The 13,239-nt window shown below is 40.5% G+C and overlaps 1 protein-coding gene across 2 annotated transcripts in view; it reads left to right on the forward strand.

Moving 5' to 3' along the window:
* Positions 1 to 13,239, forward strand: part of brwd3 (bromodomain and WD repeat domain containing 3) — a 108,053-nt gene that overhangs the window by 25,341 nt on the left and 69,473 nt on the right. For both annotated transcript variants that reach the window (XR_006313747.1, XM_043704432.1), the window contains exons 14-17: positions 1,503 to 1,656; positions 3,628 to 3,762; positions 4,919 to 5,047; positions 7,844 to 8,069. Coding sequence is in view for 1 of the 2 variants with exons in the window: in XM_043704432.1 (XP_043560367.1) it covers positions 1,503 to 1,656; positions 3,628 to 3,762; positions 4,919 to 5,047; positions 7,844 to 8,069 (644 nt within the window). In the remaining variant the exon portion in view is untranslated. The remainder of the gene's footprint in view (positions 1 to 1,502; positions 1,657 to 3,627; positions 3,763 to 4,918; positions 5,048 to 7,843; positions 8,070 to 13,239) is intronic.

A 13,239-nucleotide genomic window follows, 5' to 3' on the forward strand; every position in this document is an offset into this window, starting at 1 on the left:
GACTATGAAACATTCTGGAATGCCCTGAAGATGTCAAAAGTGCTATGAATGTGGATTTGGTCTTTTTATTATTTTCTTAAACACTGGTTGTTCATCTCTTTAACTTGAGAAACTATTGACATGCATCAACAGCCTTTTGTATAAGGCATATCTTCACTTGACTAAGCTTCAAACATGATCAGTTAGTAAATGAATTACTTTGATTATTATTCTGCATATTCAGACAGTTTTGTAAATGAAAACTTGCATGAAAAGATTGTACATTACCAAAATTTCTATCTACCAAATGAAATGTTGTATCCTACAGTGCTAAGATGATCATGGGATTGTTTGATGACAGAAAGAGGTCACTTAGCCTTTTGAGTCTGTACTGTCTCTCCAAAGAGCATCTGAGTGTCATTCTCCTTCCTTTCCTCTGTAAATCACTTGAATGCCTTGATCAAAACTGCTTCCACTGGTCTTGGGCAGAGTATTCCAGTCCCTAACTACCTGCTTCTTTTACTGATCACTTCCCTTGTGCCCTCTTGTTCTTATCTTTTTTGGATGGAAACATTTTCTCCATATTCATTCTCCCCAATCCTCTTTATTATTTTGAGTATTTCAATCAGATATCCTCTTTGCTTTATCTGCTCCAAGAAAGCAGTTGCAGCCTTTCCAATCTGTCTTTACAATTGAAATTTTGCATTTCTGGAACCATTCCCACAAATCTCTTTTGCATTCAATCTTTGATACTTTCATACCTTTGCGTAAAGTGCACTGCCCAGATCTGGAATCAGTACTTCACTGAGTCTGAGCTAAACCGTTATAAGTTGAGCATGTCTTCCTTGTTTTTGGCCTTTGCCCAAGGATACTCTATGCTTTATCAACTGTTCTGTCAACCTGACAAAGGGCTTATGCCTGAAACATTGACCCTCCTGCTCCTAGAATGCTGCCTGACTTGCAGTGCTTTTCCAGGGCGACACTTTTCAACTTTTTTTTTCTCTCTGATAACCTATCTGTCACCTTTTTAATGACACATGCACTGAGATCATAGAATACCCATTTGACCCTTTGAGTAGCACAGATCCTCTGAAAACCCCCAGTTCCCTACCCTACACCACCCCAAAACCCACATTTACCATGGCTAATTTTCCTAGCCTCCATATTACTGGACACTATGGGACAATTTAGCATATCTACTCTACCTAACCTGCACATCTTTGGACTGTGAAAGGAAACCAAAGTCTCCCATGGAAACCCACCCAGACACTGGGTGAACACGCAAACTTCAGACTGTCACCTATGGCTGGATTTCAACCTGGGTCCTTAGTGCAATGAGGCAGCGGTGCTGACTATTGAGCCACCTCTGCTCCTGCAAGAGTTGTGCACTTTATAGTTGATTTTCATTATAAAAGTATGTGATATTTGCTTTCATTCCGTAGTCTATATTCTTCTGCATCGTGGTTAAATGAGATAATGTCAGTGTGGTGTGGATATCTAATTTTTGTTCTTCCTTGTGTTAGAAATAATCCACTTCCTACAGAGGACAAAGTCAGTAAGCTGAAAGTAACTATGGTAGCATGGGATCGCTCTGACCACAAAGTCATCACAGCAGTAAACAACTTCCTTTTGAAAGTGTGGAACTCCTACACTGGACAGCTGCTTCATGTTCTTTCCGTAAGTAAACTAACAAGTATTGTAAGTTACATACATGATTCAATAAAATGTTGTTCATGTTGTCAGCTGTCTCTTGATTCAGACACAGTGTCCACTCTGGGTTGCTAGTTTATGCCATAGGTCTTCATATGACTGAACTGGCTAGTTCTTGACCTTTGCTCATGTGGCTATGACCTCCTGTGAGGTAGTGGGATTATATAAAGTGAAGGTTTTGCTTTCTGTTTCCCCTTCTACCATCGCAGTTTTATCATCAAAATGTTCGGACTTAGGAAGATATGGCTTGATGGTCACGTCACTGCTTTGGCAAACGCTTCTCAGTCATTTATGCCAATGCTGCTATGCTTCAAAAATAGATTCTGAATGGCTTTGTGATTTTGTCCATGTCCTTCCTGGAAGACTAGCCACATAAATTGAGTAAACAAGGCCTGGCATAGGACATGTTTTCCAGCAATACAGACCTGGTATCCTGTCCATCATAGTTGATTCTGTAGCAGTTTTGGCTGAGTGCTTGCAGAGCTGACTTCAAGCTAAATGGGAGAGCCATCAATTTGGAAAATATAATTAGCATTACTGGGGAATTTCTCTAATACTCTTCTGTGCTGTTTTTGCAGTCCAGATCTTACAGTAGCGTGATAATAATGACTGCCCTTTACACCAGGAATTTTGTTGACTTGCATAGATCTTTGTTGTCAAAGCACTCGCTACCATAGTTTGTAAAAGCTGAGTTGCCACATTTGCTTTGATGTTGGATCTCCTTGAGTGGTGGCGTTTTGAGAGAGGTGACTTCCAAAGCATTGAAAGTGCACAATATATTTGAGAGTAACTTTCGCAACATTTACAGGGGATGTAATTTTTGATTGACCAAATCTGAATCAATGAGTTTTGTTTGCCAAAGTGTGAGTTTCTTGCATATAGCGTTGAAGAGAGTAAAAATGGCTTGCAAGTCTGATGCTTGAATATCTTAAATTACCTACTTCTTGAGGCTGAGAAAATCCTGCCTGAGACTGTCTTATACAATTGTCTCAAAGCCTGAAGTCTGAGAGGGGAGTTCTTTTTCATCCTGCATACTTCAGAGGAAGTTGCTGTAGTTCTGTTCGCCGAGCTGGAAGTTTTTGTTGCAAACGTTTCGTCCCCTGTCTAGGTGACATCCTCCGTGCTTGGGAGCCTCCTGTGAAGCGCTTCTGTGGTGTTTCCTCCGGCATTTATAGTGGCCTGTCCCTGCCGCTTCCAGTTGTCAGTTTCAGCTGTCTGCTGTAGTGGCCAGTATATTGGGTCCAGGTCTATGTGTTTGTTGATGGAGTTTGTGGATGAGTGCCATGCCTCTAGGAATCCCCTGGCTGTTCTCTGTTTCGCTTGCCCTATAATGGTAGTGTTGTCCCAGTCAAATTCATGTTGCTTGTCAGAGGAAGTCTTGATGCGAGCAAAGGCCTAACAGGATTGAAGACCTTTGCTTGAATGCCATCAGGGCCATAGACTGTGGTGTTTTTCATCTGTTTGAATGATTATTACTTGTAAGTCATTGAAGCAGGAAACCTATTTTTGATATTTGTGTTTTGCTGTGGTATCATCCTGGTACTGAGGACAGACTCCATATTGCACCTAAAATTCCAGTGTCTGATTGGACTGGTGGCAAAGTAAAATACGTTGAATTTCCATGATTTATTTCACCAACTTTAAATGTAAGCCTGAAAGATGATGGTGAAATCTGTTCCATTCTCAAATGTATATTAGTCATGGTAGTATATATTGTAATTGCAGTGACATAATGGTATAAGTTAAATAGAAATGTGCACATCGGTTTTTCTCTCTACAGATACTGCCAGACCTGCTGAGTTTCTCTCGTGTGTTCAGTTTTAATTTTTAGCATCCTCAACATTTTAATTTTAATTCTGTAACTTGGATTTTTAAAAATGTCAGTGATGTTTAAATGTGGAAGTCTTTATAACTGTGACTTTTTTTTTCTTCCTATAGGGTCATGATGATGAAGTTTTTGTTTTGGAAGCTCATCCGTTTGATTCCAGGATTATGTTGTCTGCTGGGCATGACGGCAACATATTCATCTGGGACCTTTCAAAAGGTGCCAAACTTCGGAACTTTTTTAACATGGTAAGCATTTTGTTTGGTCTGTAGGTGAAGCCTCGTTTAAATATGTAGCTATGCCATTATTACCCTGTCTTATACCCTGGTAGTGCAGAATTTGAGCACTGCTGAAAAAATAAACACATCTTGTCAATGTTTTCGTCTTAGACTGATTAGAATTTGCAAGAATATCAATGCAGTGGGTAGAGCATGTTTATGCTGTATGAGAAGAGTGAAATGATTGGCTAGTTGACTCTGACTGACAGAAGTGTTACCATAGGGAATGTTTCAGTTAGATGATGACTGGTTGTTAGCTGCCAAGCTTTATTTAAACTTAATAGCCGAGTTGACTCTAATAAGGACTTTGCCTTAGAGAATAGTTTATTTCCCAAGGCAACGCCTCTAAATGTCCGAGAGCATTTGTCAAGCAATCGGGATGCTCTTTTCATTTAAGTATGAACAGGTTATCCCCAATACTTTGGTATTCATGTGAATTGCCCTGATGAGTGCAAGCCACGCAAGTTCAATAAAATGTCACTATTCTTTCCAGCAATATGAAGGTATTAATTTTCTTAAATAAAATTTCTAACCAAACACAATTTATAATAGAGCCTTTACATCTAACTGTCAATCATTGTTGGAATTGAAAAACCAATATCTCATTGATTCACTTGTTTGCATTTACAATATCTATTTTACAATGTTTCTGTAAGTGTCATTGAAAAGAGACCTTTTATGGAAGCTTTTTATGTTACATTTGTCAGGGCAAGTGAGAAAGTTCAAAGAATGCAAATTTATATCACAGGAGAAAAGGATGATTGGTCATTTGAAAAGTAGGAGCACCAAAGCAATCTATTTATGTTTTGAGTCTTTACCAAAGGGTTTGAGGACCCCCATGGTCACCTTTTGCTTTCTCCATGGAATAATTGTCAGTTAAAGTAGTGTAGATGTGATTGTTTGAAATTTGGGTTTCTTTCATTTGTCCTGATGGAAGAGAAAATGTTTCAGCAACATATCTCTTGTATAACAGTATTTTAGTTCAGTGTTGCCAAATGGCTATGTAAAACATGCACAGTTTTGCCAGTAGATTGTCAGGGCTTGTTGGACCTATCATGGGAGTAAGATGCAAAACATTGTTTAATCTGTCAGTGTAACCAAAAAGGCTTTTATTTATTTTCTACAGATTGAAGGTCAGGGTCATGGTGCTGTGTTTGATTGTAAATTCTCTGCAGATGGGCAGCACTTCGCATGCACTGACTCTCATGGACATTTACTGATCTTTGGATTTGGCTGCAGTAAATCATATGAAAAGGTAGGTATGAGTGTTTGTATTCTGGAAAATACATTTTCCTATACAGGAATGACCTGTACAGGTTTTGATATGAACCTGAATGAATAAGGACCTATAGTGAACAGATTTTTTTCATTGTGCATGCCCCATGAATGAATAATGTTGGGTGGACTAGGATATATTGTCAGTCCCTAGTTGCCCTTGAGAGGTTGGTGCACTGTTACATTGAGCTCCTGCAGTCCATTTGGTGGAAGTAGACATGCATTGTCATTAGGGCAGAAGTTCCAGGATTTTGATCCAGTGCCTGTGAAGAAATGACAATATCTTTCCAAGTTAGGATGTTGAGAAACTTGGAAGAGAACTTGCAGATAGTTCTGTTTTCATCTGTCTGCAGTCTTTGTCTTTCTAGATGGAAACAGTCATGGGTTTTGAAGGTACTGTCTGAGGAGACTTGCTTAATTTCAGCTGTGAATATTATAGGTAGTATACATTGATACTAAACATCAACGGTAGAAGGTGTGAATATTTGTGGTTGTGGTGCCAATCAAGCAGGCTGCTTTGTCTAGGATGATGTCAAGCATATTGAGTGTTGTTGGAGCTGTACTCATCCAGATATGCCATGCAACACTTGGCTTATACGTTGTAGATGTTGGGCAGGGTTGGCAAGTCAAGATGTCAGTCATTCACTGCAGGATTCTTAGCTTTTGACCTGCTCTTGCAGCCACTATATTAATATGGCCGATTAAGTTCAGTTTCGGGTTAATGCTAAACCCCAGCATGTAGATAGTGGAGAATTTGGTGGTAGTAATGCCATTGAATATCAAGGAATGATGGCTAGGTTAATTCTTTGGAATTGGTCATTGCCTGGCACTTCTGTGGCACAAAAGTTGGTTGCTGCTTATTAGCCAAAACCTGGATATTGTCCAGGTCATGTTGTATTTGGGCATGGAATACTTCAGTATCTGCACTTAACATTGTGCAGTCATCGGTGAACATCTTAATTCTGACGTTATGGAGTGAAGGTCATTATTGGAACAGCTGAAAATGATTCAGTAAAGAATACTACTGTGAGGAACTCTCCTGCAGCGATGTCCTGGAGCTGAAATGACTGACTTCTAACCACTACATTCATCTTCTGTTTGTGCTAGGTTTGACTCCAGCTAACAGAGTTCTCCAATGGTGCTCTTCACCTTCCTAATTGGAACAATCTCCTTAATTTCCTGCTGGAGTGACAAATCTCAATATTGTAAATGGGAAAATGTTCAACCAGGGTTGCTTGGAGTGCAGAGTGAAAACCACTCCATCCATTCTTATTGAGCTGTGGTACACAATGGTGCTTTCATGTGAGGACGTGAAGGCTGAACTCTCAAACAATAGCAGTGTATTGAGAGAGATGTATAAGAGAATGGGTTTTTAGGCTAAAGAACAAAAAAAACCTATCTCTCAGCTTGCCCCTTGACTGGATGATATGAATTATTTCTTGTACCTTGTGAGCCTTTTGTTCAATTAGGGTAGACATTGATGATAAATACAACATCACCTCCAGTGTGCTAATGTTGCCTTTGGCCATCTGTTTTGACAAAAATTTCAAACCTGATGCCAAACTTGTTTACAAGGCGGTTGTGCTGTCTGCCCTTCTGTATACATTGAGACTGTGAGAATGTACACCAGGCATTTCAAATCCCTAGAGAAATGTTACGAGTGATGTCTCCGCAAAATACAGCAAATCCAATGGCAAGTTAGGAGCTCCAAAATAGTTATCTTCCCCTGGGGCTAACATCTACACAATGAGGCATTTGTTACATTCATTTAGTTGTATTGGGCAGGCCATATTGTTGCATTAAGAACAGAAATTGCTGAAGAAATTCAACAGATCTGGCAGCACTGGTGGAGAGAAAGCAGTCAGCATTTGAGGTCAAGTAACTTTTTTTCTTCAAAAGTAATGGTAACTAGGAAAAGGTATATCTGCTGAAGGTAAGGTGGGGGTAACAAGGAGTGAGCAATAGCTGGCAGAGAGAGAGCGAGAGCGTGTGTTTTTTGGCTGTTCAGTCACTTCAACATACACAGTTCTGGGGTGGAAGAAAGTAATTCTTGATCCTGAGGGACTGGTTGAGGAACTGACTTGCTCAATAAAAGTCCTGGAGCTCAGTCCCTAATGGCAAATTGGGAGCACTTTCAGCCTGTGGATTGAAGTAGTTCAAGGAGGCAGTTCACCACATCTGTGTTAACTGCTAACCTTGCCAACAATACCTGCATCTTGTGAATAAATTTTTTTAAAAAGCTGCTTAAAGTTTGGGACTGTCAAGGAAGCTCTAAGGCTATCCTTTTAGCTTAGCTGATCATAACCTATGAAGTTGGTCATGGTTCCCCCAGATGAGGGAGAGAGAAATAGTCAGGATTTATTTCCCAAAGAATTATTCATTTTTGTTTTCCTGTTGGAAATTTTGGTTGTGTATATAAAATAAGAACATGATCATATCTGATTGGTAGCTGCCTACCGTTTTATCTTTTTGTTGGGTCCTAAACTTAATTCATATGAGAATGTCAGATGTTTGTTGCTGTGACCTGGAGGCACCTCTGCCTTTGAATGGAAGACTAAAAGTTATTTTTTAGAGTGGGGAAGGAGGAGGGAGTGGTGGAGGGAGATGATGAAGCAGCGTGATTTCCAGTTTGTTTTTTCTTCAAATCTTTTAAAAAGATGGATGATGCCATATTCCTCTTAAGCCAATACACTAATAGGTTTAATGTTATGAACTGCTCTCTTGCATTGCCAGTATTTGAATTTAGTTGTAACTTTTTTTATTTTGTCCATAATAGATCCCGGACCAAATGTTTTTTCATACTGATTACCGTCCACTTATCCGTGATTCCAACAATTATGTTCTGGATGAACAGACACAGCAAGCACCTCATCTCATGCCGCCCCCGTTTCTAGTTGATGTTGATGGAAATCCTCATCTAACACAATACCAACGATTGGTGCCTGGTCGGGAGAATTGCATGGATGAACAACTTGTTCCACAGTTGGGGTACATGGCAAATGGTGAGAATGGACTCTCTTGAACTAATTCAAGTAAATAGATCTTAATTTTTGAGCTTCCCCCTGTCAATAGTCACTTGCTAATTGGCATGATTGACCACTTAGAAAATTCAGTGGCACTGCTTGTGAGTTCTGTGGGTTCTTAAGTGGCTGATCAGATCCATTCTAGAGCCACATCTATAACCACGTGTTTGGCTATCGATTTTGGTACCTTTCTCTTTGAGACAGTGTTGAGCTGGTGTTCCGTGTATTTGGTGAGCAGGAGAATCCTGATGGACTTCAAGTTCCTGACTCGTTCCTTTCCAGCGTTGAGAGTCCTTTCCAACCCTGGCATTGAGATCACCAAGGAGAATAATTTTATCTTCGTTTGGGATGTTGGTGAGTACGGTGTCCAGAATGGAGGGGAAGTCGTCTTTGAACTGGTCAGTGGGGCATAGATTCTCTCAACTATTGCCTGCTAGTTCTTGGCAAGTTGCAGACAGAGTCATGAGGCAATTATTGATGCCAGCAGGGGGCTCATACTTTGTTGAGGATGAATCTAATTCCATGCTTCTTGGGTTGATACTTTGGTTTTCCTCTCTAGAAGAGGCGTAACCCACCAGTTTGTTTCCCCAGCTGCTCTTTGATATACAGTAACGTTTTCATTATTGAAGTGCCTGAGTTTAGGGGCAACAAAGGCATTTCTGCAGATGATTAGTTTGCTTGTTATCTATGATGCTTTGTACATTCCAGGTTCCAAGATTTGAGTTTGACTTGGATTTTCGACTGGAGATATGGGAGACTGCTAGATGTGGTTTTCCAGCTAAAGTGGAACAGACTATTTTAAGGGCACTTTTTTTAGTCTGTTCCCCTTGCATGGAGAGCAAAGTAGTTCCTAAAGAGGCTCACTCAGTTGTTTTAAAAAAAAACTTTCTGAAATGATGTCCTGTTCTTACTTCAAAAGTGAAATGACACTCAGACTCTACCACTTATGTGGAGAAAATGAGGACTGTAGATGTTGGAGATCAGAGTTGAGTGTGTGGTGCTGGAAAAGCCCACACGTCTTGCGCCCAAAACGTCGATTCCCCTGCTGCTTTTCCAGCACCATATTCTCCACCACCTATATGCCAGTCTGAAACTAGGAACTTTCAGATCTTTCAATCCTGTCCCTGCCTTCTCTTGCTGATCACTGCAGGGCTTGTGTTGGGGTGAGTTGAATTACTCAAGGTAGATGCCTTGTGCAGGACGTATTTTAACATGGGAAGCTGTTGCACATCAGGCGCTGTCATTGACAAGTCCAATTCTCGTGGCAACGAAACCTTGACAACTAGGGATCTGCCTATTGCTAATAGGCTTCATCCATTGTTGCAGCTGTTGATATTACATTACTATTACATGAATTGCCATGGGTTGTGCTTTGGTTTCACTTCTCCAATCTTGCTATTATTGGTGACCCTGCCAGGAGTTGAAAACTCCTATTGCCATTGGTCTCAGGATCAAAGGAAGATCCGAGCCCCTCTTCCACAGCAAGGTGGCAATCCACGGAAAAGTGAAGTCGTACAGTGTTATAGTATCAGTTAATTGATTTCATTTAAGGGAGTTTTTTTGGTTGTTAGATGGCATGGATCACTTTGTGTACTGTAAATCATTGACTAGTTTATGACATACCTTCATGATAATATCAACTTAAATAATATTTTTCTCAATGATCTGAAATCACAAACCTTAACTACCTTAAACTTCCAAATGATTAAAAGTAACTTCTATAAGTATAAACTTTGTCTAAATTTGTATATGGGTTTTGACTTTTTCTTTTTGAATGAAAGACTATATTAACAGTAGATGGAAATGTGTTGCTGGAAAAGCGCAGCAGGTCAGGCAGCATCTAGGGAACAGGAGAATCGACGTTTCGGGCATTAGCCCTTCTTCAGGAATGAGGAAAGTTGGTCCAGCAGGCTAAGATAAAAGATAGGGAGGAGGGACTTGGGGGAGGGGCGACGGAAATGTGATAGGTGGAAAGAGGTCAAGGTGAGGGTGATAGGTCAGACTGGGGTGGGGGCGGAGAGGTCGGGAAGAAGATTGCAGGTTAGGAAGGCGGTGCTGAATTTGATGGATTTGACTGAGACAGGCTGGGGGGAGGCTGAAGAAGGGCTAATGCCCGAAACGTCGATTCTCCTGTTCCCTAGATGCTGCCTGACCACCTGCGCTTTTCCAGCAACACATTTCCATCTCTGATCTCCAGCATCTGCAGACCTCACTTTCTCCTCCTATATTAACAGTAGGGTGACTCTTAAATGGGAGATGAGGAATCTTCCTTCTGAAATAATGTGCCTCTATTAAATCGGAAGTTCTGTACATTGTGCACACTAAAAACAAATTAATGGTTCAGAGCCAATTTTGTATGTTGTATCACAGGCTCATTGAGAACAGTATTAGACCATTCAGCTCCTTTGCCTATGACACCATTTAATTGGATAATAGTCAGTGATCCCTCCTGGTTCATTTTTCCACCTTTGCTCCATTTGCTTGAAAACTATTGCCAATAAAAATAAAAATTGCTGATCATGATCTTCAAAGCTCCAGTTGACTCAGCACCCACAACATTTGGGGATAAGAATTCCAAACTTATACTGCCTTTTATGTTGACATTTTTTTTTCTAATTTTGTTACTCAATTACCCTAACTTAAATTTTAAAATCATATTTTCTTTCTTTTTATACTTCCACCAGAGGAAATAGGTTCAGCATAGAGTAATATCAAGTCTTCTATATTCACATGATTCATCTGTACTGTTTCTTTTAACTTGCTGTTATCTGGATTTCCCTATGCCACGTTCTTCCATTCCTTTTGAAATTTTTAAATGTACTGAAAAGTTGAAATTCTAGAATAGATCCCTGGGCTCCACCACAGCTTTTATCCCCACTTTAATACTTTGCAACCAACTTCTTGCATAGGACAAAGGAGAAGGAGTATGCCATTTGGCTCCGCTGTCGAAAAAGATCATGGCTAGTCTGATAAGAACTCAAATCAATCTACCACTGATAAACTCACCCCTTGATTAACAAGAACATAATCTATCTCTGCCTTAAATATTTTCCACTTCTACCACCTTTTTCAGGAAGAGAGTTCTTGAGATTTGTGATAAGAAAATAATCTTTCTCTAATCTCCTATTTTAACTGGGTAACCCCTGATCTTTAAACAGTGTCCCAGAGTTCTTGACCCTGCTATTAAAGACATGGAGTGCTGGTGTTGGACTGGGTTGGACAAAGTTAAAAATGACAACACCAGGTTATAGTCCAACAGGTTTATTTGGAAACACTAACTTTCGGAGCCCTGCTCCTTTGGTCGGTAGCTAGTGAGGCAGATCATAGGACATAGAATTTATAGTAAAAGGTCACCGTGTCATACAATTGATGCGATGTATTGAACAAACCTAGATTGATGTTAAGTCTTTAGAAGAGGGATACAGACTTCGATTCATTAATATGTAAATCCTAGAATCTCTTTCAAGTCATTGTCCCGAGATTACTTAAGGTTTTACATAAACGAAAAAGGTGACATCTCGGCTCAGACATTACATTAAAGCTGTGAAGTTGGTCTGTTCTGTTTCCAAAGTAGGAATTTATAAAATGTCACATGGACTGACTGCCTATAGACTGTGTGTTTTTTTGGGCAAAATAGAATGTATCTGCAAATGCAATTCCCCCCATAGATTTTTAGGTAAGTGTGTGTGCGCATGCATGCATGCTTGAGAGAGTGTACGCGAGTATGTGATGGAGTATTTACCTTTGAGGCGGTGAGTGTGTGGGTGTCTGTGTCTGAGAGAGAGCGTGTGTATCAGAGGGTCTGTGTGAGTGTTACCATGTGTATGTGTGAGTATATACTGTAGTGTGACATGAATCCAAGGTCCTAATTGAGGCCATCCTCATGGGTTCCGAACTTGACTATCAGCCTCTGCTCAGTGACTCTGCGTTGTAGTGTATCTAGAAGTCTGCGTTGGAGGACAGTCACCTGAAGATCCGAGGTTGAATGTCCTTGACTCCTAAACTGTTCCCCGATTGGGAAGGAACAGCCCTCTCTGGCTGTTGTTGTGTGGTGTCTATTTTTCTGTTATCGTGGTGTCTGCTTGGTCTTGCCCATATACAATGCCTCAGGCCATCTTTGCCTGCAGCGTATGAGAGCATTGCCTATCTCCTATACGATGGGCAAGGATCCTCCAAGGCCCCAGATCATTGCCCACTGTTTTCTCCCACCAGTTGTTCTATGCTGTTGCTTTTAACTGCTAAGTCAGAGACTTTATCATTTGTAAACCAATTGCTTTGTGCCTGCTGTGAAGGAGTGAAAGAAGAACTTTAAGGGTAAGATCAGTGAACTGAAGGACTTGTGAAACAAAAAGGAACGCCTCCTAGAACCCTGAGGATTGATGCGATTGAACTCTTTGCCCACTTTCTTTTTCTCCTCCTCCACCCATGCTGCCAGCATCTTTTGTTTTTGTTTCTGTCTGTCTGTGAAAGTTTTAAGAGGACTCGAGTTTTAACCAATGAGCCATAAGTTGATATTTCATAGCTGTTTACTTGTGATTTGAATCTATTTATTTGTATTAAATAGTAGCATAGGTTAAGCATAGAAACTTGGTCTGTGTTTTCTGTTGACCTGTTTCTCAGTTGGGTAAAATGAGGACTTTGTGATATCTCCAGGAATAGTAGTGTCTGATTTGCAGCATGCTACCCCAGTGAGGTGTAACACACCTCCTGATTTTCCATTATTAATTTTCCAGACACAGTTCTTATTAGGACCATGCTCCTCTATTTATTTTTTTTAAAAGGTACTTCATATAAATTCTTTCCACCTTTTTTGCTATTTCTGGCAAGACTTTTGTTATACTCTTATGGGTGGGACAGTGGTTAGCACTGCTGCCTCATAGCACCAGACACCCGGGATCAATTCCTGCCTCAGGCAATTGTCTGTGTGGAGCTTGCACATTCTGCGAAGGTTTCCTCTGGGTGCTCCAGTTTCCTTCCACAGTCCAAAAATGTGCAGGTTAGGTGAATTGGCCATGCTAAATTGCCCGTAGTGTTAGGTGAAGGGGGAAATGTAGGGGAATGGGTCTGGGTGGGTTGCTCTTTGGAGGGTCATTGTGGACTTGTTGGGCCGAAGGGCCTGTTTCCACATTGGCTCTGTCCCTTGAGATTT

The sequence above is a fragment of the Chiloscyllium plagiosum genome, chromosome 15 (genome assembly GCF_004010195.1).
Source record: "Chiloscyllium plagiosum isolate BGI_BamShark_2017 chromosome 15, ASM401019v2, whole genome shotgun sequence".
Lineage (NCBI taxonomy): Eukaryota > Metazoa > Chordata > Chondrichthyes > Orectolobiformes > Hemiscylliidae > Chiloscyllium > Chiloscyllium plagiosum.